The 27,070-nt window shown below is 47.5% G+C and overlaps 1 protein-coding gene across 8 annotated transcripts in view; it reads right to left on the bottom strand.

Annotated features, from left to right (window-relative positions):
- The window catches only part of TMEM164 (transmembrane protein 164), a 244,608-nt gene extending 218,139 nt beyond the window's left edge, over positions 1–26,469 (bottom strand). For 2 of the 8 annotated variants that reach the window (XM_088834237.1, XM_055393872.2), the window contains exons 1-2: positions 25,952–26,088; positions 24,982–25,651 (exon numbers count right to left, since the gene is read on the bottom strand). In XM_088834237.1, coding sequence (XP_088690363.1) covers positions 24,982–25,371 — 390 coding nt within the window. In that variant the 5' untranslated portion in view covers positions 25,372–25,651; positions 25,952–26,088. Of the gene's footprint in view, positions 1–1,780; positions 1,853–24,363; positions 24,476–24,981; positions 25,652–25,951; positions 26,089–26,333 lie in introns of those variants that run through there. The other 6 variants (XM_055393873.2, XM_088834241.1, XM_088834242.1 and 3 more) reach the window with 6 other exon arrangements.
- Positions 26,470–27,070: the final 601 nt, after the last annotated feature.

Genomic DNA, 27,070 nt, shown 5'->3' with positions numbered 1-27,070 from the left:
TTGCCTGGAGAATCCCCACGGACAGAGGAGCCTGGCAGGCTATGGTCCATAGAGTTGCAAAGAGTCTGACATGACTGAAGAAACTTAGAACACACGCACACCCTTTCAGACAGGGAAAAAGACAAGGGTATCTATTATTGCCACTTCTGTTAAGCACTGTATTAGAGATCTCAACCAGAATGGTAAGGCAAGAAAATGGTATTAAAGATAAAATGACTCCAAAGAAGAGACAAAGGTCTCACTCATTGTAGATTATGATTACCAGCATAGAAAACACACAAGAATCCTCAGATCAATTAATTATAATTTGAAGCATTTAGCAATGTTGCTGGCTACAAAAAAATGAACAAAAATCAATTGTATTTTTGGACATCAGCAACTAACAATTACAATATGCAATTTAAAAAGGAAAAAGAAAAAAAAAGACCAGAGACTTTACAGGAGAGCTGATGAAGACCCTGAGTTTGGTGTCAGACTACTGAGTTTCTAAAATCAGCTCCACCACTAGCTGTGAGACTCTGGCAACCAATTTAGCTATTTTGTGCCCTACCTTTTAAAATTCCTGTGAGGATTAAAAGAGTTAATATGCATAAAGCATTTAGACGGTTGCCTGATTCAAATGTATTCTTTTTAATGGCTGAGTAATACTCCATTGTGTGTATGTACCACAGCTTTCTCATCCGTTCGTCTGCTAATGGTTCTAATGAGGTAGATGAAACTGGAGCCTATTATACAGAATGAAGTAAGCCAGAAAGAAAAACACCAATACAGTACAATAACCCATATTTACGGAATTTAGAAAGATGGTAATGATAACCCTGTATGTGAGACAGCAAAAGAGACACAGATGTATAGAACAGTCTTTGGGACTCTGTGGGAGAGGGCGAGGGTGGGATGATTTGGGAGAATGACATTGAAACATGTATATTATCATATGTGAAATGAATCGCCAGTCTAGCTTCGATGCATGATACAGGATGCTCGGTGCTGGTGTGCGGGGATGACCCAGAGGGAGGATAAGGAGAGAAGGGAGGTGGGAGGGGGGTTCAAGATGGGGAACACATGTACACCCGGGGCAGATTCATGTCAATGTATGGCAAAACCAATACAATATTATAAAGTAAAAAAATAATAATAATAATAAATAAAATAAGGCAAAGAACAGGCATAAAGAAAGAAAAAAAAATAGACTGATGCCTGGAACAAAGTAAAAGCTGAATAACTCTGACATCTCAAGGGTAAAAATGTCAGGGAGCCACCTGTCACAGGAGCCAATGAAACTCAGCCATGTTTTCCCTTAGGCTTGGCAGTGAACTCCCACACCAAACATACAGCTCATTACTCATACACCCTGCTGTCTGCAGTGCAATTAGCAAAAGCACACACCTTTTCTCTGGAGATTTCCACCCCATCTTCCCAACTCTTTTAACTGACAGCGAAAGTCAACAACTTCAAGCTTTCTGTGAGGATAAAATCCAGAGTTCTTGACTGTTACTCTTCATCATCAAAAGACAAGGCAAACCTCAGCCCCTTAGGGCAGACTAATGCCAGGAGAGTTTCTGGAGGTATTCAAAGAAAGGCTGTTATTTGTTACTGCCTCCACTTCTTGGGGGGAAGGGGATAGACAGTAACTAATATTTCTTTGAGCACCTACTATGTTCCACGCACTTTTCTCAGGGGTTCACCAATATTAACTCATTTAAATTCTTTCTGTAATCTAATGAGACAGATAGAATTCTTAGCACCATTCTACAAATGAGACAGTGATTAGGTGACTTACTTAAAGCACAGAGCTCAGGAGTGACAGAAATTAGCTTCAAATCCAGATCTGTCTGCAAAGCCCTGCACCAAGCTAGAAGAGAAAGAAATAAAGGGGGGAAGTGGGTACTGTGTGTCTGAAGCAATGCACGTCAATTCTCCTTCTGAGACCAGAAGGCACAATTCCGGTGGGGACGCACACAACCATCATGTGAATAGCAGACTGAAAAATCAGCACACCAGCAGGGTTTCCAAGTTAGTATTCATGATGTAACCAGGTAAAATGCTGCTGCCATTTCGTGGCATGACTGAGCATTATTTTTTTTTAAACCCACAGAAATACTGCCCCTATGTGGCCTCTTTTCACCCTCTCCTTCTCTGAAAACCAAGATAGTCATGACCGGGACATACACTCCTATGAATGTACACAGACCCCGGTGATCATGAATAAGGTAAACTCGGGCAGGAGCTGAAGAACAGGATGTGCATGCCGCTTGGGTTTTGATGTCACCTGATTTTTATTTAACTCCTTCTACATGGCAGCACTGCCAGGCTAACTGACTTCACAGCCCACCAGCGATGAATACCCCCAACTGCTTTGACCTGGGACTGGTGAGCAAAGACTAACATTTGTGCTGCACTATGTGCAAAGCCCTGCTGGCATCATAAGCCACCCGTCAGGGCTTCCCCTTCCCTGTCCCCAAGTAAATGATTTTATTCTCCCTAATGGCAGTACCTAACCTGAATGGCAGAAGAGATGATAAGAGCCTGGCTTTGGGGGCAGCCCCTCACAGCCCTTCCTGATGCAAGCTGACTGCTACATGTACCATCCAAAATAAGAGCCTTCAGGTTCAAGAATATCCACACGCATACACCCCAACAATAACACAGAAATACTTTCTAAGATCCAAGCTACCCTTCTAACTGCAGGACCACATAGGTTTGACAGGTTATTAACTCTAAGTGTTCTTGAATACGAGAAGATTTTTGATGACAAAACAGATAAAGGAAAGGTCAATTACACAAGACCTAGTTATGGGTCGACCCGCTCTTAAACTCTGAAGGGAAATAAAAGTTGCACATACAACCTGCTGTTCAGATTGCTTCTCTTGTAGTTTTAATCATTCCAACCCAGAGCAATAAAATATGAGTGCCCCCTATTAAAATGACCTGTTACCCTTTCAGTTTTTATTTGATCTTCAGGATTACTTTTAGCACCACAAAGTCCTGAAATTAAATAACTGCCACTTTAAGAAAGCTGGTTAAATTTTGACATGGGTAAGAAGCTACCTGAAAAGAAACTCTTTCTTTAGAAACTCCAGAGGAAAACCAGAACCCATGTGTAACTGCCTAAGCATGGTAAAGCCATTTGAGGTTAACTGACCCATCCAGGAAGCTCCTGAGAGCACTATGAGATTCTCCCCACTTTTACACTTCCAATGCATTTTGTCCATCATCCACTTCCTTGACTTTTCCATTCTGCCAGGAAGTGAGAAATGAACCAAAGTGTCATCAAATGTACACATTCGGAGGGATCTTAGATATCATCTGGTCCAATCGTCATTCACAGATGTGGAAAGTGAATCCCAGAGAAGGGAAGTCACCTATCTGACTTTGCAGTGCTGGTGACTGGCAAGTCTCCCAATACAGTCCGCCCCACAGTAGAACAGAACTCTGCTACATGGGACTCTTTTCTTCTGACTAATTTTTTAAATAGGCTTACTGAAAGTTGGCAGACTGTTCTTCATCCATAGGAAAAACATAATTGGTAATCTCTTTGTATTCTTGCCTGGAGAATCCCACAGACAAAGGAGCCTGGTGAGGTACAGTCCATGGGGTCGCAAAGAGTCGAACACAACTGAGTGACTAACACACACAATCTCTTTGAACAACAAGATCTACTAGCCCAACAGTTAACACCACCAGCCTTGAAGTCGGCCAAACCCAGCTGTCTGTACCAGTTTGACCACTTTCTAGCTATGTGGCCTTGGGCATGATACTTAAACCTCTCTGAAGGTTATTGTCTTCATCTGTAAAATGGGAATGCCAATCATAGCACTGATAGCACAGGGTGTTCAATACATATTAGTTGTGACTATTATTGGGGCTTCCTAGGTGGTGTTAGTGGTAAAGAACCCTTCTGCTAATGCAGGAGATGCAAGAGACGTGGGTTCTATCCCTGCATTGGGAAGATCCCCTGGAGAAGGAAATGGCAACCCACTCCAGTATTCTTGCCTAGAGAATCCCATGGACAGGGGAGCCTGGTGGTCTACAGTCCACGGGGTCGCAAAGAGTTGGACACGACTGAAGGAACTTAGCAGGCATGCACATGACTATTACCACAATCTGGCACAATGGAAGGCAGAGCTGTTAGCTCTCTAAACCTTGTCTGTGTGGGGAAGGGGCTCATGGAAGAGCAACCCAGAATCTCTACCTGGAATTACACCTGACTCCTCAGAGAAAGCCCAAGATTTGGAACTGAATTTGAGGCTTGGGAACTGGCAGGGAACAGAGCTAGAAGAAACAGCCTGATGCTGGCACCACCAGGAACCCACCCCCACTGTACTAATTCTCAGGCCTGCATGGAACACCAGGCCACCTCCTTCCTCTAAGGTAAACCTCACAAAAGTTTAACAAAAAAAGGAGTGACAGAGGCAGAAAAGTGACAAACCTACTAAGCTTGGGAAGCCCATTAGAAACAGTAGGAGAAGCGCCCTAATTCGACACAGAGGGGATAGAGTCAGCAGCTGCTTCAGTAAAGGCTAAATTCCCCATCTTTAGGCCTCTCACTGCTGCTACTGAGGCGCTCGGTTCCGTCCAACTCTTTGCGACACCACAGACTGCAGTCTGGCAGGCTCCTCTGTCCACAGGATTTTCTAAGCAACAATACTAAAGTGGGTTGCCATTTCCTTCTCCAGGAGATCTTCCTGGCCCAGGGAACAAACCCAGGTCTCCTGCATTGGCAGGCAGATTCTTTACCACTGAGCCACCTGGGAAGCCCCTTAGGCCTCTTGGGCGTGAGCTATAGTTCCAGTGGTAACCAGTGCCGGCCCTCCCCAGGCAAGCTTTTAAAAAAGACTAAAATGCAAACACTCTTCCCTCAACAATAAGGAAGTGAGAGCATAAAGCACAAACTGGAATTCTTGTTAAAGTTTTAATACAGGCCATTAGGTTCACTTGTTCTTCAACTGATCAACAGAACAGTGCACTAAGACCTCAGAGGGAGTGCCCTCAGAGGGCACTCCAGCCCTGGTTTTGCCATCCCCAAGTGGGGTGACCTTGGGCAAGTAGCTTTCTGTGCTGGGCTTCTTTCCCCCACTGCAAAATGAAGGGTTTGAAATAGAGAAACGTCAAAGGCCCTCTGACCTCTAGCATTCTCCTGTTGTAAGTTCTCCACATTAAAATGCAGTAATTAGACTATAAATGGGCCTTGATAATAAGCTCCCTAGGGAGCAGAAACCATATCTCATGTTTCCTGTGTATCTCACAGTCCTGAGTATGATGCACGGCTCAGAGTCATTGCATAGGACATGCTGAGGGATAGTAATTCCCGCACAGTGCTTAGTGTTATCAGACGCTTTTCATGTGCTAGGTGGTTTGCAAGCCTTTCTCCCACCAGACTTTCTGAGTATGTCAGGTTTTACCATTCCTGGGTTTTTAAAAGCAGTGCTGCACAGGCAAACAAAGCTCCTTGTCACTTCACCTTACAATAATTGAATACCGAAGTGCCAGGCACCCTTAAGAGGGGCCCTGCAAGTACAACTATTGTTCTTGAGGAACTCCTGGATTTTACCTCATAGAGCTTATTAGATCTCCCCGACAGGCGAGCAAGAAGCTGGCAAACAATGGGATGCGCATTTTACAAGTGATGTACCCACAGGCTTTGGGAATACACAATACACGAAATAGGTGTATTGAAACAGTGTTAAATATACACAACATACACAAGCTTCAGTGGGCCAGTTTAGGCTCAGAATACATGTAATCCAGTCTTCTCCACTAGTGGTTTCTAATCGTAGTTGCATATTAGAATCACTTGAGGAACCTGAAAAAGTGCTCATGTGTAGGCCTCCAGCCCAGACAATTAGATAAGAATGGAGTGGGAAAAACAGGTACTGGGATTTTTAAATGCTTCCTTAATGACTGTAGGAGCAGGCACGGGTGAGGACTCCTGGTCTCCACCTTCTCCATCTCTAGTCCCAAATTTAGTGGCAGGTCCAGCAGATAACTCGGAGGCCTGCAAAGTCACAGAAATTCCATTTCGTTTACTCACCTGACTATTCTCTGAGCCATTAAGATAACTTTGCCACTGCCAAAACGTTTTTGGCCACCAAAATTTAAACAAAGAGGAGCTTTCTTAATCCTCAGTCAGAAAAGGCAATTAGGTAGTCCAGCCTCTGCCCCAACCACTGTATGGAAGGCTTACTTGGCCTGAGATCTCGGCTTCTTGGGGGAAGCTTCTCTACTCCTCAAATTGATGTTTAACTTGTCCCTTCTCAACTGTACTACTCTTTGCCTCATCTGGATGTTTCCTTACAGCTAAGAGTGTTCGCTCCGTCTGCAGCTGGGCCCCCAACCAGTCTCCCCCAACCCCATCCTCTCTTACCCCCTCATATATACACATGGCCACTTTGCTTTGCTCTTTTAATTCATTCTTAATCAGCCTCTGCCTGTCTCTATGCCACCGTGCCAACTCTTCTACTTAATCCCTTTCAGCTGACCACCCTGGCCATGGGGTCACTGCCGCATTCTAGCAGCCCTGTCTCACTGTACCCCTGCCTCACCCCCACAAGCCAGAGAGGCAGCAAAGGCTCTGTGAGCACAGTCTCTCACCCACATGGTGTCTTCTCAGCTGCCAGATCCTCTCTCGTGAGTTGGCTTCCTTCATCCAATGATTCTCTTCTACTGAAATTGCTCTCCCAGTCTGCCTTTTACAAAAATATTTCTTCTCAATTACTCAAGAAATTTGTACTTACACCAAATTCCAACAATGCAGAAATGTGTTAAGTACAAAGTGAGGGTGTCCCCCCCTCTCCCCAATGACTCAGGATTCACCATTACCGAGTATACATTCTTCCAGACTTTCACGAGGTGCTTATACATGGGTTCGTATCACACATACTATTATTTCTTTTTAACAAAATATCGTGACTATCTTTCAAAGGGGATACAGAGATCAGCCTCCCTTTGAAAAGCTGTACAATATCCCACTGGTGGGATGTGCCATTCTGTCACTGGCGGGCTGTTTCCTAATCTTCTCTGATGCTGTAACACCCTTGCACACAATTCTTCACATACGAACATTTCTAGGGCAACTATTTAGAAGTGGGTGGGCCGTTGTCCACCAGACCAACCTGTACTCACCAATTCCAAGTGCCTTTTCTCAAGCCTTCCTTGGTCTCAACCTCTTTGCCTCACATGACATAGAGGACCTGCTTCCTAAATTTCCTTCCTGCCTTGGGTGCCCTTCCATGTCTACTTCACTGAGCTTTTTCTTCTGCCCACAAAAGTAGGCATTTCACAGAATCATTTTCTTCTTTCTCCTCTGGTTTTGCATGATGGTTGCATCTTCTCCCCTGCCATCTTTTCTAAATGAATGCCTCCTAAATCACTTTGCCAGCCCAACTGCATCTCAACTGCCTGCTGTTCACTCCAGCCTCAACATATCAAACATCTGAGACTCAAAAAACCCCCAAATGAATTTCTGACCTTTTCCTCTAAGCCTCGGTTTCCTCATCTGAAAAATAAAGGGAACGGACTAGACTCAGTTACATGCTTTTTTTAAAAAATTAGGAGTCTAGTTTGTACTAGATGTTATACAGGGTAAGAAAAAAAAATCAACATAGATTCTGCATTCAGGGAACACACAAACTAAGAAGCGAGGGAGCAACATAAACAATTATGTAATACAAGGCAGAATCAAATGCTAAAATAGACAAAAATGGCTAAATTTGGCATAAAGGCTTGAAGAAACCTTCACAAGGGGGAGTGTTGAGCCTTGAATGATGACTGGCATCTCAATAGGAAGAGAAAAGTATTTCTGACTGAGGGTACAATGTGAACAAAGTATAAACTCAGAGAAATGTGGAAGTCCATGGTACATGCGGCTGGATTAGAGCACATACAGAACAATGTACTCTTGCCTGGAAAATCCCATGGACGGAGGAGCCTGGTAAGCTGCAGTCCGTGGGGTCGCGAAGAGTCGGAGATGACTGAGCGACTTCACTTTCACTTTTCAATTTCATGCATTGGAGAAGGAAATGGCAACCCACTCCAGTGTTCTTGCCTGGAGAATCCCAGGGACGGGGGAGCCTGGTGGGCTGCCGTCTCTGGGGTCGCACAGAGTCGGACACGACTAAGCGACTTAGCAGCAGCAGCAGAACAACGTACTAGAGGGTGAAGCTGGGGAAATGGTTGAAACCAAGATCAGGAAGGTCCCAAATCTTATCACAAGGAGTTCAGGCTTTCTCTAAAGGGTTTATCTCTCTGCCACTCTCTGACTGAGTAATAGTAGCTGCCTAAAATACTACGCTAAAAGATGATTCTGAACCTACATGGAGACGCATGTTGAGCAAGCATGCTCATGTTTTGATTAGCAAGGCTGGCCCAGGGCACCAGATGCACCACAAGGTGCATCTACCCAGCTGTCTGCTCTCCTTGCTGAAGGCAATAGGGAGCTATCGAGGGCTTTGAAGCAAGGGAATGGCAGGACCTAACATGAATTTTCCTTGTATCATTTCTGGCAGTGGTATAAATGATGGACAGAGAAGAAAGACCCCAGGAGAAGGGAAAATCAGTCAGCAGGCTGCTTGTAAGAAGCCAGACTGTGGTTATGATGATCAACAACCAGGTGAATTAGGGCAGAGGAATCAAAGAAGAAAAGCAAGAGACAGATGGGAGAAATAATGAAAGACAGAATCAAAATGACTCAACAGACTCTGACGATGGAAGAGAGGAATGGGAATGTGTCAAGGTTTCAAAGGACTTAACCCGGGTCACTGATGGACTTCAGTGCCATTAACTAAGATAGGGGCCCTAAGGGAAAAGTATCGTAATCCTTGCTTTTCACTCCAAATCCTCCAACCACTTTACTTTGCTTTCAAGCACCCTTAAGTACACCAGGAGGGAAAATGCAGAACATGCACTGCTTGATGGACCCAGCATTTATATAACGCTACACATAAACCGACTATCCTTCCTTTCGCCAGCCTGTCAAAAAAATATCATGTTGAATTGGTTCACAGTGCCTTTCAGGTCTATTATATCCTCCTGCTTCTCTGTATGTTCATTCTATTATTTTTTGAGTGTTTGATGTGGAAACCAACTAAAAATCTTAATTTATCTACTTAAAGAATACTTGTAATAGACAATGGAACTACATGTAATCTTGTTCTGTATTTTCCAAGTCTCTTGTGTTATCATACTTTCATAATTTAAAAAAAATAAAATTAAAAAAATAAATATCCATCAATATCTAATCCTAGGATTAGATAAAACCATTGAAAAGACTTGTCTTTGAATGCTCATGCTCTCAAAAAATTATTTTTCCTATTTAGATTTTCCAGCTGCAAGAAACATTCGCAAATCTTCTTTTACTTGACTGTCACATTTACCTTGTGAGGAACAAGGGCAAAGAGCATCCCTATCTTACAGATAACATACTCTGTGCTTGCTATCCACCAGACATTGATCTCAATACTTTACATGGAGCTATGCACTGAATTCTTGTAAGAAAACCACAGATGGTATTATCCCCATTTTACAAAGATGAAAACATACCCAGAGATGTCAGTTAACTTACCCAAAGCAACACAGCTAGAAAGCAGCAGAGCTGGGATTTGAACTTGGCCAGTCTGACTTCAGAGCCTAGACTCTTAACTGCTGCTGCTGCTGCTGCTAAGTCACTTCAGTCGTGTCCGACTCTGTGTGACCCCATAGACGGAAGCCCACCAGGCTCCCCCGTCCCTGGGATTCTCCAGGCAAGAACACTGGAGTGGGTTGCCATTTCCTTCTCCAACGTGTGAAAGTGAAGTCGCTCAGTCGTGTCCGACCTTTAGCGACCCCACGGACTGCAGCCTACCAGGCTCCTCCATCCATGGGATTTTCTAGGCAAGAGTACTGGAGTGGCTTGCCATTGCCTTCTCCGAGACTCTTAACTACCACACTTTATATAAGATGATAAGACCCAAAGAGGCAATCTGACCAGCCAAAACTTCTAGGTTCTGCCAACCAGTTAGGGATGAAACCTACAGCCAAGGCCCAGCTCTGGCTAATACTTAATCCTATGCTCTTTCTATTACTCTACATTGTTTACCAAGATGAAATGACTTCTTCCCTGGGCTGGCAAATTATTCTGACCTTTTTCCTCTTTGACCTTCGTCACTTCTGCCAGAATGAGGTTCTGAAATCACTCACCTGCTGTGGAGCCTCACATAACTGTTCACTAGGATGGGATGCAGGTCTCTACTTAGAGGAGAGAAATGATGACCTCAGTTACAGCCCCAAATGAATGGGTCCCATTGCAAAACCATCAATATCTCACAGCAGATGATACTGACTTGGCATACAGGCTCACTGAGCATATACCACACCCTGGACTACCTGCCCAGGGCAAATAGCAAGCAATGGTGGCACTGCAGCCTGCTTCCTCTGTGGAAGAGAGGAAGCAAGGGCAGAAAAACACATTGGAAAAGTAGTTGCTATAGCGGTCAGGTAGGAAGGTGGCCTGCAGCTGTGAGAGCCTCGCTTTCAAGGCTGTCATAGACAATGATGCTAAAAAAAATAAGTAAAACACAAGATTTCTGTTTCTCTACTACTGGGCAAGAACAAAAGTCCAGCTTCTTTTATGCTGGAATGGTAAGGGGTGGAAGAAGGCCATGAGTGGTACTGCAGAGTGACGGTGACCAGTAGATCCACCTCTGCTTCCACTGAGCTCTGGGACTTTGGGCAAGTCACTTCACCTCTCTGGGTCTCAGTTTACTCATCTGGAGAAAGAAGTGAGGAGATGATCTCTGAGGTTCCTTTTTTTTTTTTCAGCTCTGATTTGGCATCACTCAGCCATTTCCATCCAGCAAAGTGTTGCTAGAATATTTTCTTCAGTATCTGTAAGTCAACCAAAGAAGAAATGGGCTACAACAGAGAGAAAGAAGAATGCATGCTTGCATGCTTAGTCACTCAGTCGTGTCTGACTCTTCTGTGATCCCTTTTAGCTGTAGCCCACCAGACTTCTCTGTCCATGGGATTTTTCAGGCAAGAATACTGGAGTGGGTTGCTATTTCCTTCTCCAAAATAAAAATTAGATTAAACAAAAATGACCTTTTGCAGAAGGCTGAAAATTAGGTAATATACGCAGTAGACTTAAGCACAGTACCTGAACCATTGACACATGCTCAAACTATTAGTTTATCATCACTTACATCAAAAGTATTATCAAAGTATAGTTTATACCAAAAGTATTATCATCATTCCTTCTCCTTTTAGAGTGTACAGAGATAACCAGATATTATGATGAGCTCTTTCTCCTACATTTAACCCCCTTTTGCCCATATAACCCTATTTCAGGTTTATGGTATTTAAGAGGTCTGGGGCAGGGGGACCCTAAATGCGCAGTAGCACCGACTGTCCTTAATATCTATGGACATTTATGACTGAAGAGTGAGAACCCAACCCCAAGGGAAACTGAAGAAAAAAATAAAAGAGAAATGGGAGGAGCCAGGATTAATCTTCAGTTCACTGCAAACTGGCTGTGGAAAGGGGATTAAAAAAAAACCAAACAGGTGCAGACCACAGCAGTGTACTCTGCAAATTGTTTTTCAGTTCAGACCCGAAGCAGGGAGTAAGAAACTTGGGAAGATGATCCCTGCCTGGATTCCATGTGTGTCCATCTGAGTAAACACAGCCCTAGCTATGAGGTATGCCCAAACACTGCTCAGCCAGGCAGAAGACCTGTGACCTCACAAGTTGAATGCAGCCTTGGCCCAAAGGCCACCCCTGACCTCCTAGGCCCAAGACGGCACCCCACCCCATCCCCACCCCGGCCAAGAGCCTCGCCTGGGGAGGACAGGCACAGGGCTGGGGGTCACTCAGTTCTCTTTGCTCACTAGCCAGAAACCCCACCAGTAAAGAAGGGAAACCTGACTTCAGCTTGGTGCCAGCTTGCAGGGCTATTTTGAGGACAGCTGAACTGCAAACTGCAGGGCGCTGCTGCACAGGGAAGAGAAACCCAAAGGTAAAACCAGCACCTTTCCTCAGGGGCCTTGAAAGTCCCCCTGTGACTAGGGACCAGGGAAATAGGAAGAAAGGCCCACAAGAAGCAGCAGCCAGCAGTCAGTGGTAGCTCAATGGGCCAAGTGTAAAAGCATTGAAGATAAATAAGGTATTTATGCACATGACCCTGAGCAACATTCCTGCAGGGCAGGAAATAAAGTGAGGCAACAGGCGTGCACACTCTCTCAAGTGCCTGGGACTTTAAAAAGGAAACTCTTGACAAATGCAAAATGACAAGGAACAAAAGTGTGGATAAGAAGGGGACCCTAGGGTACAGTATCCCTTAATTTCTCAGGGTTGTCCTTTGTTTTAGGAATGCCTTCCAAGCCAGTTCCTCCCAGGGAACCAGGATTATTACAGAAAACCTGACCTTACCCCAAGGAATTGCCTATCTACTCACAATGCTTGCAAATAAGCCTGAAGGCCTATCAATGGCCTTGCTGGGGTGGGGCATCCCAACCCCAAGGCTGTGAAACCACAAGAGCCAGGCCTTGGCCCCAGAGGGCTGCACAATTAAAGGGGACTTCTCTTTAGTGAGGGACTGGCTGCTGAGGTTCTAGTTCTCAGAGTAGCTAGTCTTAAAAATGAGAGGGTTTCCATACCTGGGAGATATCTGAAGAATTGTCTTGTTCGTTTGTTTGGTTTTTCATCCATTTGCTGACATGTCAGGCAAGGCACTGGTCTACGTTTAACCTGCCTTTCTCCTCTGATAACTTAACTCTGGGAACAGGCAGCAATTGAGAGAGCTGCACTATCCTTAGTCAAAATAAATTAATGAAAAAGTAAAAACTCAATCCACGCACCTGTTTCTGCCCACCCGCAAACCAAACCTTTCCTGCTTCTGTCATGTTCTCGTTGGTTTCCTAGGCTACCATCTCAAGACAGTTGACACCAGAGAGCCAGTCCATTGATGAAGAGCAGCAATAATTAAGCCAAGAGGTCCCTGGACAGCCAAGCATCCCACCAATGACAGCCATCCTCTAAATGCTTCAGAAAACATTGGGTGATTTACAGTAACTTCTAAATTTCCTACAAAATTAGGAACTTGAACAGTCAAGCAACCCTGCCCTGCAGAGATTATGTGGGTGCCAACTTCATGGAATCAGTATTTTTGCCTACCATATGAAATGAAGATGCCGGCAAAGTTTCTCTTGGGTGAGATTCTTAGAGCTGCCTTCCTGTATCTAATTTCTGTCATCTTATCCCAGAATCAGGCAGCCAAGCTCGCAGCAGCAGCAGCCATAAGGATAACGAAGCTCATTATCATCATCACACATCACATCACAGCAAAAAAAAAAAAAAGTATTGACTGTTCACTATCTTAAGTGTTTTATTACTCTTGTCTCATTGTTTCTCATTACTGTCTTACAACAGCCCTGCAGGGTAGGTTTAATTATTCCAATTTACAAATGTGGTCACTAGGGGGTCAAAGAGGTTACATAACTGGCTCAGGGCTACACAGCTAGTGGTAGGATCTGAACCCAGGCTTTTACCAACCTATAGTCAGCTTTTGTGTGTGTGAGTACGTGCACTCTGTTGTTTCCAATTCTTTGTGACCCTATGGACTGTAAGCAGCCAGTCCCCTCTGTCCATGGGATTTTCCCTGGCAAGAATACTGGAGTGAACTGACATTTCCTCCCCACCTGGGAAGCTTCCCAGCTGGCACCCTTCTGCCAATGCAGGTGACACAAGAGACATGGGTTCCATCCCTGGGTCAGAAGATCCCCTGGGGTAGAAAATGGCAACCCACTCCAGTATTTCTGCCCAGGAAATCCCACTGACAGAGGAGCCCGGCGGGTTACAGTCCATAGGGTTGCAAAGAGGCAGACATGACTGTGAGCACACGCACACAGGCAGTTTTTACCCAGTGTGACTTGAACCACTATATAGTAGTTCTATATACTACTGTGCATGCTAAGTCGCTTCAGGCTTAGTCGCCAGGCTCCTCTGTCCATGGGATTCTCCAGGCAAGCATACTGGAGTGGGTTGCCATGCCCTCCTCCTGCAGGGGATCTTCCTGACCCAGGGATAGAACCTGCATTTCTTATGTCTCCTGCATTGGCAGGCGGGTTCTTTACCACTAGTGCCACCTGGGAAGCCCCTATTATTACTACTACAGTACCACACAGTGCTATTACTGCTACAGCTGCCCCCTGCTATCCACGGGGTTGGTTCCAGACCCCCCAGGGATACCCAAATCTGCGGATGCTCAGGTCCCTTGTACAAAATGGAGTTGTATTTGCATGTAACCTTGCACATACTCCCATATACTTCAAATCGTCTCTAAATTACTTACAACACCTAACACAATATAACCAGTTACCAATGCAAAATAAATTCAAGTTTTGTGTTTTCAAACTTTCTGAAATTTTTTTCCCTAATATTTTCAATCCGTAGTTGGTTAAATATGCAAACTGGAACACACATTTATGGAGGGCTGACTGTACTATGAAAAGCTGCTAACATTTATTGAGTGCTGACAATGAGCCAGAATTTCTGCCAAATGCTTGATTTAAATTATTCCATTTAATCCTCACAATAGCTCTATTAGGTAGGTACTGTGATTATCTCCATTTTACAGATGAGTGAAGCTGATAGCAGTTAAGTAACACGCCTAAGGTCACACACGATTCATTGTTGTTTGGATGCTCAGTCATGTCCAACTCTTTCGCATCCCCATGGACTGTAGCCTACCAGGGTCCTCTGTCCATGGAATTCTCCAGGCAAGAATACTGGAATGGGTTGCCATTTCCTTATCTTCCCAACCCAGGGATTGAAAACGTGTCTCCTGCATTGGCAGGCAAATTCTTTACCACTACCCACCCAAGGTCACATATGATGGAGCTCAAATACTAACCCAGGAAATATGGTCCAAAAGCTCAGTCCACTCAGCTTAACCTGCATTAGGAAAAGGAGGCATTTCTAATGCCCAGCTTAAGTTAGCCAGGTTCATTGCTGTGTCCCAGTCCAAACCTACTTGGTCCCAGTGAGAATTTCCCAAGTAAATGCCAAGGAGGAAACCTGTCTAGCTCTTCTGTGTACGTGCCAGTAGCTTGGATATGATGCATCTAGAAAGACCAAAGCCCTTTCTAGAAGTCTCTCCTAGCCAGTTTCCCTCATGTCCAGCAGCCTTTCCTAATACTCTACCCAGAACATCTAACAAGTGTTTACCCAAGGTTCCCAGAGCCGTAGTTAAGGGCTTTAATGTGCAATGTGGCTCTGCGCCTTATTTAATCAGCACCTGAATGAAATGTCTCTTTGCTAGTAACAGCCCGAGCACAAAGTCTTTCTGCAAACACAGCTGGTCGATTGGCAAAGGCGATTCTATTCACAGGCAAAATACACCCTGAGTTTATACCACCACTGATGTGTGCTGGAGACAAGGAGACTGGAGGAACTGAGATGGAATGAGAATGGGCTCATGCTCCCTTTGGGCTTCCCAGGTGGTGCAGTGGTAAAGAACCTGCCTGCTGATGCAGGAGATGCAAGAGACATGGGTTCAATCCCCAGGTGGGGAAGACCCTCTGGAGGAGGCAAATCATTCCAGTATTATTGCCTAGGAGAACCCCAAGGACAGAGGAGCTTAGCAGGCTACAGTCCATGGGGTCATAAAGCATGGGACATGACTGAGCAACTGTCATGCACGTTTCCTTTCTCCTCAGATAATCTTGCCTCTCACTCTCCTACCAACCTAAACACCTGCCCACAGGACATGGCTTGAACTGGGTTTGTCCAAAAGTCCAATCCTCTCTAAGAACTGTCTTAGAGAAGACAGTCTCCTGCCATCTATTTCGTTTCCTCAGAGCCACCAGGCCCATGACCAGACTCATCCTACCCTGCCTGCCTCCCTCTGACATTTGCTCCAGCAGCTACTGTTAAGGGTATGCAGCCAATGGAAAGATCCCCCAACCCTCCCCTTCAGGATCTTGGGCTCGCAACAGGTCAGTGTCCCTTGACACACCACACACTGACAGACGTGCAAGCCATGTCCTGTTTAGCTGGCAGCTCTTTCTCTGGGAAAGAGCTGAGTAAACAGAGAGGACCGTGCCCAGAAAAGGAGGAGCCCTCCCCAGGCCTTCAGATTTAACTGCTGTATTAAAGAGCACTTTGGAGGGAGACTTACCCTGGGCGTTCCACAAGTAGGATAGCAAGACACTGATAACCCCAGTTCTCAGGGTGGGGGAGGATGGGAGGTGTGGAGCAGGAGGGAGGCCAGCAACTGAGCAAGGAGCATGGGAAAGGCCACCTGCTCAAATACTGAGACACACCCCACCAATTAAAGAACAAGTAAAGCTAACAAGGCCCTTTTAAAAAGTCCTGCCCTCCCCCACCCCTGTTGCATCTGAGCCATTCACACTGCAGTATGAACCTCCTACATGGAACTGATTTCTTTCTGATTTCCTTGGAGATAGGACCTCCTCTGGTGAAACAGGCGTTTAGATGGAGTTGATCTGGAGGTTTGAGTACTCTGGAAAGAGGCAAACTTGGATGGGGTGAGTTGGGGGGTTGCAGGGGGAAGATTTGGAAGCAGGGGGAAAGAAACAGAAAAGAGAAAGGTAGAAGAAGAGCATCGAAACACTGCATCAGTTCCACCTTTGTGGGGGCAGCAGCCATCCCATGGGCCACTATAACTCATCTGGTGGGTGGAATGCCTGCCACCTCATTTCCTGCATTTAATGTCTGCTCACTCTGTGTTCCGTGTCTGTCCTTGACCATGTGGGCACTCCTTGGGATAGCAGAGAGAACACAATGCTCTATCTCACAAGCCCCCTTTCAAGGGCTTGTGAGCAACGGCAGCTTTCTTATCAACAGGCCAGAAATGACAGAGCATTCCAAGTTTTACATGGTTTGCCAAGGGAGAAATACAAAAACAATACCTGCCCCTGATATCAACACGCAAATGACGCCAGGTAAGAGTTGTAAAGCTTTCCTGTGAAAGAGGAAGCAACTCTGTGCCTTTACACGTATTGTTTCCTATGCCAAGAAACCGTTTCATTCTGCAACACCTAGCCACCTCCTAGTCATTCATTCACAGAATGTGTATTGAGCACCTACTGTGAGGTGGGTCCTACGAGAGGCACTATGATAGAAAATAAGACAAACAAGGACCCCTGCTCTCAAAGAGCTAACATGTCTCCTTAGTGAGTCAAACGTCACCTCCTCCAGTATGCTTTCCTTAACTGCATCAGGAAAAAATAAAAGACCCTCTGGTACTCTATGCTTTGTTCAAACCTGTTACCATACACGTCACGTTGCAATTTAGTTTATCTTTTTTTCTTGCCTGTCTCCTCTCAACTGTGGGCAACATGAACGCAAAGAATGTTTCTTATTTCTCTTTGAATCTCCAGTGCCTGGCACAATGTTTGGCACACAACAGGCACTGGACAAATGTTGGCTGAATGCAAGGATGAATACATTTCCATGAGCACTGAAAACTAAAGTCCTGCAAAGAGAGAACTAGCATGCAATCATTCTGTGTCAGTATTTCATCTTGTTAGTTCCCAAAGATCTCCAACACTGCAAGATTGGCAAAGGAGTGTAGGAGGACTGGAAGGTGATTAAAAAGAGGTTTGGCTGAAATCCTCCACTGATAAAAGCCACAGGCACCCAACAAGCCCCTGGAATGCCAAAGTTACCTTAAAATCTGCCTCACAATAACTCGGGGTCTTCAACCTCTAATTTCAACCACCTTATTTAACACCCACGTAAATACCAAGGTACTACCAGAAGACCAAATGCCCACCCACAGGCCACCAGAATCACACCAGTCAGGAAGAGCATCTGAAGCAACATCCCACCTCATGCTTTGCTGCTGCTAAGTTGCTTCAGTCGTGTCCGACTCTGTGAGACCCCATAGACGGCAGCCCACCAGGCTCCCCCGTCAGGGAAGAACACCGGAGTGGGTTGCCATTTCCTTCTCCCATGCATGCAAGTGAAAAATGAAAGTGAAGTCGCTCAGTTGTGTCCAACTCTTCACGACCCCACGGACTACAGCCTACCAGGCTCCTCCGTCCGTGGGATTTTCCAGGCAAGAGTACTGGAGTGGGGTGCCATTGACTTCTCTGACCTCATACTTTAGTCACTAGATAATGTCTCACAAAGTGGGATCCAATGCTCACCGGCATCAGAATCACTGAGGAGCTTGTAATAAATGCAGGTTCCCATCCTCACCCTATAGGACCTAGACTGACTTAGACTCTGAGTGGAGAGCCAGGCATCTGCATGAGAACAAGGTTCCATGGGAATCTTTCACAAAGAAAATTTGAAAAGCACTGCACTCCACTTCAGGTCCACTCAGTCAGTTACTGGCAGAACATGCTCTCAATTTAACAAGAGATATGAAAGATCACGGATGTGTTAGTGAACTCAGTGGCGGGTGGGGAGTCCTTTCATGATGTACGTGTAATCAAATCATGCTGTGCACTTTAAATATCTTACAACTTTCGTTGTCAATTATACCTCACAAAGCTGAACACAAACAAAGTTAACAAAAAAAAATATATGAAAGACCAGAAGTTGAGAAGTCTGGCTCTTCCTGAGAAGGGTATTTCAATGAAGCATGATGACAGTGAACAACCTATTGAAAAATATAAAAGGGAGAGATAGAAAGTGAGTTGCCAGCTTAATAACGGTGTTTTTAATGTCTGATATTAAAGGAGGAAAAGAAAGTAGACATTTCCAGATATCAAACCAAGGGATTTATGACCAAGATCCAACAGTGCAATTTCCTCATTGCAATGAAAGTGAGCAGAAACTTGGGGCAGAGAATGGGCTGCAGTTTCTAATAACCAGCTCTTTGTGATGGAAATTCAACGAAAAGATGTGTGAGCTGGAGGCAAAACTACCTCTCTTTCTGGCTATTTCAGAAAAAAAAAAAAAAACCCAGACAGGAGTTTCTCTTAATAGGCACAGGAGACACAGGAAATGTGCCCAAAAGACCTCAAGGCAACACAGACAGAACCACCGGAGGGAAAAAGAAAAAAGTCAGTTCTGTCAGTCAGACAGCCAGCCAGCATTATCCAGGCACACATTAAGCAATTAATGTGCACATACAGTATTGTATTAAGCTCTGCAGGGTGTTACAGAGGGGAAAAAAACACTACTCCTTTCCTTAAAGAAAAGTATACACGCTAATGGTAGAGAATGAACAAACATGTAAAATCAAACAACCCAGTTGAACACTTACCAAACTACCTACTTGTATACAAAGCCATGGGCTTCCCTGGTGGCTCAGATGGTAAAGAATCTGCCTACAGTGCAGGAGACCTGGACTCAATCCCTGGGTCAGGAAGATCCCCTGGAGAAGGGAATGGCAACCCACTCCAGTATTCTTGCCTGGAGAATCCCAGGGACAGAGGAGCCTGGAGGGCTGCAGACCGTGGCATCACAAATAGTAGGACACGACTGAGCGACTAATGCTTGCGATTTTTTCATGCAAAGGCAAATGTTAAAGAGGCTAACAGTCTGAGGAATATTCAGAGTTGGGAAACGAGGACAAGAGGTATTGGTGGAATGAGTGGAATAAATGTGGAGTCAAGGTCAACTGGAAAGTTTCCCAGAGGAGAGTCTTCAGGACCATCTACAGAGGGAAGGAATTCACGACAGATCCCATGAAGACAGTGATGAAGAAGATACTTCTATGGCAAAGGGACAAAAATCCAGGGGGCCTGTGGATCACCCCCTGAGTAGGAGCCTGCTGCATTCTATTACTTAATAGCAAGCTCCAGGATGCATTGTATGAACAGGTGCACAGTGAGAAAAGGCCGAGAAAGAAAGCTTTCCTCTCTGCTGGGCGTGGGCTGGACCTCTGGTCACAGTATCCAGTTTTATAGACTGTGTATGAGAAGGGTATGCAGGCGTGGGCAAGGATCCAAAGAAAAGCAACAGAACTAATTAGAGGAATGGATTCTAAGAGCTATCAAGAAAGGTGAAAACAAGTTGAGGTTTGTCAGTTTCTGAGCTAGAGGAAAAAAAATCTATTGGTCACCTGCCAGCTCTGATCAGCTGTACCTGGCGTCTGTTTAAGTAACCACAGAGCTATTCAGAGGATTAAAATGCTTTGTTTCCATGTGGCCCATTTCATGAAGAAGATCGAGATAGGAAAAGGCTAAATAACTTGCTCAGGTTCCCTAGCAGGCAACAAGCAAAACTGGTATCGTCATTTTAAATCCCAGGGCTATCTGTGGGTTGTTTAAGCCACCAATCCACACCACTTCCCTTATAATGGAAGGGACCCTGACAAAAACTATAACAATGAAAGATGGAAAAATTCTCTGCAAATTTCCCTGGGGGAGAATATAAAACAAACTAAAAAGGAATGTCATGCCTCACTGCTGAGGCCCATATAAACATCACCCCCTTGTGTCCCCCTGGACTGATGACACAGGACACAGTCCATCTGATAAGCCAGCAGATGGCTGGATCCCTCATTGCACCCATTACCCACCAACATCAATTGCAACCAGGAGCAGTCATCAGTGCTCCAGACAACAGATGGGGATGCAGAGGTGTGGGTGGTCTGAAGTCAAGGAGGCAGGGGACAAAAAGCCTAGTTCTCAAAGCTATCAGGTTTTCTCTAAAACAAATCCATCACAGGGCAAATAGAACATACCTGTGTACATTCAGTGAGTTCCAAAAGGTGTCACAAAAAGCTCAGGACCATTCTGAATATGTGCCATTCTGTGCTTTCAGCAAAGAGTGAAGTAAGAAAGTAAACAGTGAGACAAGAGCAGGTTGGCCATATTTGGTGGACATCAGCCTTCTAATATATCGTAAAGACAGAAAAATAAAATAGCAATGCTAACTCTAAGAAAAGGATGGGGCTCACTTGGTATTAAAGGCTAAAAACCAAAGGCTTGGTGCTCAGGGGTCAATAGCATCAATTATTATTTGGCAAATGTCCACCTGAGATCCAGAGTGCCTTATGCACAGAGACATGGAGGGTTAAACGGCATATGCTATGCCCCACTAAGTTCAGGGCCCAACTGTGAGATATTGACACAGACATACACACAACCAACCGGAAGTGGACAATTAGACAAGATATCCAAAATTCGATCTTTGCCTTAAGTTCCTAAGACAGAGACAATCTAACTAGATGCAAAGGATAAAACGCCATGAGTTTTTACGGACACAATCAGTCAAACTGTCTGGCATTTTAACCCTTCCGCTAAGAAACTGCAGATTTTAGGACTTAAATAGCTATGAGAATCTCTTCCTGCTAAAGCCCCAGTTCCCACTGTTGGCAGCTGGGTTCTAAAGCCACCCCTGCCAGTACCTTGCTGGCAGTGTCATTTCTGTTTGTTTGTTTTTTTGTAAACAGAATAAACAGTCAGTAAATTCATTCCGTGTCACCCATACCTATGAAAACATTATGCACAGGGGACTAGCTAGCCATGCTTGAAGAAATACTTGTTGGTGTAACGGGTAAACACCACTGATATTCAGCAAGGGGTTTAACAACGAACGGTACATTAATCCTGGTGCTTGCTGATTCCAAGAACCCTCAAGCATCCCCGGCTTAAGTTAGATGTGAGAAGGTGCCACTTTAATCCTACAAACCTCTACCAGTTCCAGGTTCCAGGGCCCTTGAGATAACAGACGAGGCCAAAAGGAAACCTGACAGCATGAATATTATTCAAGAACAGAACTCGGACACAAGAAGTACCCTGCCCTGTGCTTCTAAAGCTGGCGGTTGCCCAAAGAAAGCATGTCTCTGAGGAGGGTCTGTGTATCAAAGGCCTTGGGAGTAAATATTTTACAGACTGAAAAATGGGAGGTAAGGAGACTAGTCATTCTCCCTCCAGTGCTTCCATTTCCTGGCCGAAAGTAATACTGCCCTTGATACCAACTTATACTGCCTCTGCAGAACAAGGCCTGCTATAAAGCCATAATTGAGTCATCCTGTTGAGACACACACATCAGAAATGTCTCTGCTTAGCTCCTGCTTTCAATTCGGCTAATGTCTCCCTTTCCTTATCAGGACCTCTGAACTCTACAGAATTTACTGCCATCATATAGCCTAACTCAGCTAATTCACTTGCCAAAGTATTTCTTTGTACTCAACACCTCCCCTTTGGAACACACACAGTCACAGGATACATTTTAACATCTCTCTGTCCAGGCTCGAGCTTATCTAGCATAACCCTATAGAAGATAGTGCGTGTGAAAGGGTCTTATAAAAGTTAAGAGCGCGACAGATGTAAAGTATTATTAATACTAACCCCATGGACTGTAGCCCCCCAGGCTCCTCTCTCCATGGGATTCTTCCCACAAGAATACTGGAGTCGGTTGCCATGCCCTCCTCCAAGGGATCTTCCTGACCCAGGGATCAAACCTGTATCTCCTGCATTGCAGGCAGATTCTTTACCATCTGAGCCACCAGGGAAGCCCAAATACTAACCGTACTTACTATCATTAGTCATTACTGTTGCCAAGTTAGAAAACTGTTTCCAACCATCTGTTGTAATATTTCTTTTAAAGATTCACATCAGCTTTTAACAATCTGTATGTCCCTGCTTCCAATAAGACCATAGGTAAGGTATGGAATGTTGGATTCATCAAAGGCTAAGTCCCCCAGTAGGCCAGAAGTTTCTATTTAAATGACACAAAGCAGTAACTTGGGAGTAAAGGGCAAAGCAGTACAATCCTGCTTGGTCTCAAGGATTCCTCAGCCTGACTGTTCTTTGCCCCTACCACCTAGCTTCAGAGTTTCAGCTAAGCATGGGACAACAGCAAAAGCACAGTGACAGGAATCAGTCCAGAGTTCCCCAAACATCCATCTCTCTGCAGCACTCAGCCCCTGAGGGCCAACATCATCTATATGGGTCCCTAAGGGTGGCCTTCTCAGGTTTACTTTACACGGAAGACACAGGGAGCGAACGATGAGGATGAGAAGATGAACCACGACCACCTGAAATGGGCGAGGAGACCAAGAGCCGATTCTGGAATAGCTCTGTGTGGCACCCCCGGGCACTGCTTATGGAGGAAAGCAGCACAGCACATAGACTGTCAAGACCTAGAAATTCAACTCTGGCTCGTCTTGCAGCCAGGCAAACTGAGAGCCAGGACAAGTACTTTTCCCAAAGTCACACAACTAATTAATGCCAGAACGAAGCCTCCAGAGTCTTCTAAAAGCCTCTAAAAACCTTTCCACTGAAAACCATGGTGCTGCCAGGTTTGACGTCATCATCCCAGCAGCAGCCCCAATCGGGCTGAATTTAGTTCTTTGTTGACCTTCTAGATATGTGGTTGTCAGAGGCCTCAAGACCCCTTTGTCGAAAAGGCACCCTCTGACCCTCACCACCTGCCATCCAAAAAAAGCACTCCTGTCCCAAAAGCCTCACATAGCAGTGGCTGAGATGCGTTGTTTCCTTTCATTAACAAAAAGCCCATTCATTAAAAAAAAAGAAAGAAAGAAAGAGGACAGGCTCAAATTTACACAGAAGGTCTAACTGGGGGAGCCCTGGGGTTTCCTGTGAATGGCATCACTTCCCAAGAAGGCCTCTAAAAAAATGCTACCCACTCCAAGCCTACTGGACGCTTAGAGCCATCCCATCACTAAGAGCTGCTTTATTCCAAATCTGTCTACACCTCCGTATCACATCTGCAAGACTGAAAGGGGTTTGTGGTCATTCAGCACACTTTCCAGATTGGGAAACTGAGGCCAAGAACCTGCCATCCAAGGAGTTCCTACAACACAGAGCTAGCAAGCATCCGCAGCATAAGTAGGCAGCACCATGCTGATCAGCATTGGCCTCCCAGTGACTGCTCTGCATTCCGCAACCCCAAAGAGGGTGGGTGAGCTTTCCAACCCGGAAAGCTAATTCATCTTTTGGTTGCAAGCGAGCAACCTCCCATCCCCGTGTCCCCCCGCCAGTCCTGTGAAACTGAGACAATTATCTCAACCTCCTGCCCCACACAAGGTTGTCACGAGTCTCCTGAGAACAACCTTCTACAAATATAAAAGCAATAAAGATGCTAATGACAGGTTTCACAACGGTCCCTGAATGAAACACACCAGGTTTTCCACAGCCTGAAATCTAAGAGACAGCCCCCACCCCACCCGCTTCTCCTCTTCCTACCCTCCCGTGATATTATAGTTTAGATCATCTCTCTACACAGGCTGAGTACAAAAAGACAGTCTAGCTCTTGGTTGGTCCTCACCCAGATTATTTTTATGTATCTGGCAACTTTCCTTTTCAATCTCATTTGTTTTTCTTAGCACTGCTAATGCGAGATAAAGAAATCAGCTCTCTGGGCACCCCTCGACTGTGACCTCAGGAGAGAGAATGAGAGTGATAAGATGGAGAGGTTTGCAGGAAATAAATACCCTCTCACCATGACAGAGAAGAGGTCACGAGTGTGCCTGGGGTCTGCTTCAGAGTGCAGTGAGTCGGAGTTTGGTGCTGCTCTGACACCTCAGAACTCAAAAGGCAGACCTCACCCTAAGACTGTAAACTCCCAAAAGAAAGAGTCATTAAGAGAAACCTACAAAAGTATTTCCCCCAAGTATGACAGTGGAGACCAGAACCTTCTGTGACCACCTCCAGGAAAGAAAGCCACCAGGCCTCTGGGAAATTAGCTGTGGCAGAGGGAATGGGGGGGGGGCAGTGTTGGCCCATGGCCCCCCTCTGGTGATCCAGAAAGGGAACCTGGCTGGGGTCGGACTTCCTGCTGGCAAAAGGCCAGGGCAGGCCTGGGGAGGGGAGGGGCCGCTGGCCTGAGTGCTAGTCTTTCCCAGGGCTCACCACCACCGTAGGGCTGACGCATTGTGCAAAGGTGGAAGGAAGCCAAATCTGAAATCCGCACCCAAACAGCCACTCGTTGGAAAATCATTTTTAAGGGTCCCAGTGCCCGCAGGGGTGAGGTGCTCTACGCGGCCAAGTGTCCTGAGCACGCAAATGACTCTGCTGGCTGAGGCTGCCGCGAAGGGGTGGGGGAAGTCAACAGACTCACATGCATCATGGTGACCAGGTGACAGGGGTTGAGCAGGTAGATGACGGTCCTGGTGGCGAACTTAAAGCCCACCTCCACCCCGAAGGTCAGGCACAAGGCTACTAAGAGCAGATTCTTGCTCAGGCTCTCTTTGCCTTCCTCTGGCCGCTGGGTCACCTGCTCTGGCTGGCAGCCACGGCCACCCCTACCGTCCTCCTTCGTCTGCCTCAGGATGTGCCGCAGGGCCACCAGGATCTCCAACAGGGCCAGGGTCAGGACCACCACACTTTCCAGCAGCCGCTGCTGCCAAGAGAGGAAGGCAGCACAGTCGGGGCCCCCATTGCCCGCAAAGCTGGGGTCCACGCCCCCATAGAGCCAGTCCAGGAGACTTTGGTAGCTATACCGGGACATGATGCAAAGTGGCTCCCCTCGACCACCGTGCAGGAAGCGAGAGCGAGATGGAACACAAGCCCCGAGGGTGGCCCGGGTGGTGGGACATATACGGAGGGCACACCCCCGTCCCCACACCCCCCTCCGGACAGCGGGGCAACTAGAGCAGGGCACGGGAAGCCACACGCGAGGCCCGGGGCCAAGTGCTGGCTCTAATTTGTCCCTACGGCTGCCTGGGGAGCCCCCCGCGCTTCTCCAGTGGCCACCAACGAGGCAGGGTGGAAACGAGCCGTTGGCCAATCTAAAAGGAAGGAGAGGAAAAAAAAAAGGTCTCAAAGAGGCAATTGCATCGGGAATTACGAGGCGGGGAGGGGGAACTAGCGAGGGAAGAAAAAGGGAACAGGGGCAGTGGCGAAGCAAGCAAGGGGCGGGGGAAGTCGGAGGCCGGGAGGGTCAGGGCGAGGGTCCAGGGGACGCGGCAGGCGCGAACCGGGGGAGCCGGCGAGGGAACACGCGGAGGCCAGGAGCGGAGCTGGCGGGGCCGGGCCGGCGGGGAGGGCGGCGGGGCTGGCGGGGACGCCGGGCTCCTCGTCTCACGCACTCGCCACAGGGGAATCGCTGACTCCTGCAACCGCGTGGCCGCCTCTGCCCCCAGCGAGCAACTTCGCCGCCGACGGGCCCCTCCGAGCCGATTTAGAGCCGTCCCGGGCCAGCCTCCCGCCCCCGGGGACACCCCCGAGCCCCCGGCTCCACCCCTCGGGCCGGACGCCCGCCCTCCGGGCCGCGCCTCCCCCAGCCCGGGCCCGCCGGGACCTGCCCCCCTCGCGCGGGCGGCGGCGGGAGGAAGCCGGGCGGGCGGGAGGCCGGGCCAGCCGGGGGCTGGGCTCCGGCCGGCCCCCTCCCTCCGCCCCGGCGCCGCAGCTTCCCGCGCGTCCCGCCCGGCCCCAGGGACGGGGCGCCGCGCCCTGCGGGGCTCCACTCACCGGCTGCCGGCCCTCGGCCCCGACTGGGCGCCCGCTCGGCTCCCCGCGCCCCGGCGCTCGGCTCCCCGGCGGCCGCCGCGGCCGCCGCGCACGGCTCCTCCTCCCTGCCTTCCTCCCCCCGCAGCCGCGGCGCGCGCTTCCTCCTCCCCCTTCCTCCTCCCCCTCGCCGCCGCCTCCCCGCTCCCTCCCGGCGCGGCCCCCCGCCGCCCCCCGCCTCACGCCCCCGGCCGCCCCGCCCCCGCGCCACTCGCACCCTCCGCACCTCCCACGCCCCGCCCTCCCCCGGGCCCAGGCCCCGCCCCCGTCCCCTCCCCGGCCTGCCCAGCGCTCTGCGCTCGTCCGGCCCGCACGCGCGCGCCGCCACCCGCCCGCACCGCCGACTACGGAGCTCGCTCCTCCGCGAGGCCGTCTGCACCGACTCCGCCTCCTGCGCCCCGGTTCCCCAGGGCGCTTCATTGGACTCCGGGCACCTAGTGGGCGCTTAGCCGGCCCTCGCTGAGTTCTTGGGGGAATGGACGAGCCTGTCTAGTGAGAAGCCCCCGGGCTTTGGGGCGTCCGCTGGGTGTGACCTACCCTTCGCCTCTCCTCCAGACCTCCCTGAAAAAGCAGGCTCGGGCAGGGCCAAGACGGCACCTTCTCCACCTTGGTAGCCACATCCCTACTCTCCACTTCTGTCCTAGACAAGGCTTCTTTTCCTACTTTACCCGGCCGTTCCCCCTCCTGCTCTGCGCTGATGT

The sequence above is a fragment of the Moschus berezovskii genome, chromosome X, assembly GCF_049115385.1.
Source record: "Moschus berezovskii isolate FMDL1 chromosome X, NW_MosBer_1.0, whole genome shotgun sequence".
Classification (NCBI taxonomy): Eukaryota; Metazoa; Chordata; class Mammalia; order Artiodactyla; family Moschidae; genus Moschus; species Moschus berezovskii.
This window is presented reverse-complemented; position numbering and strand designations above follow the sequence as displayed.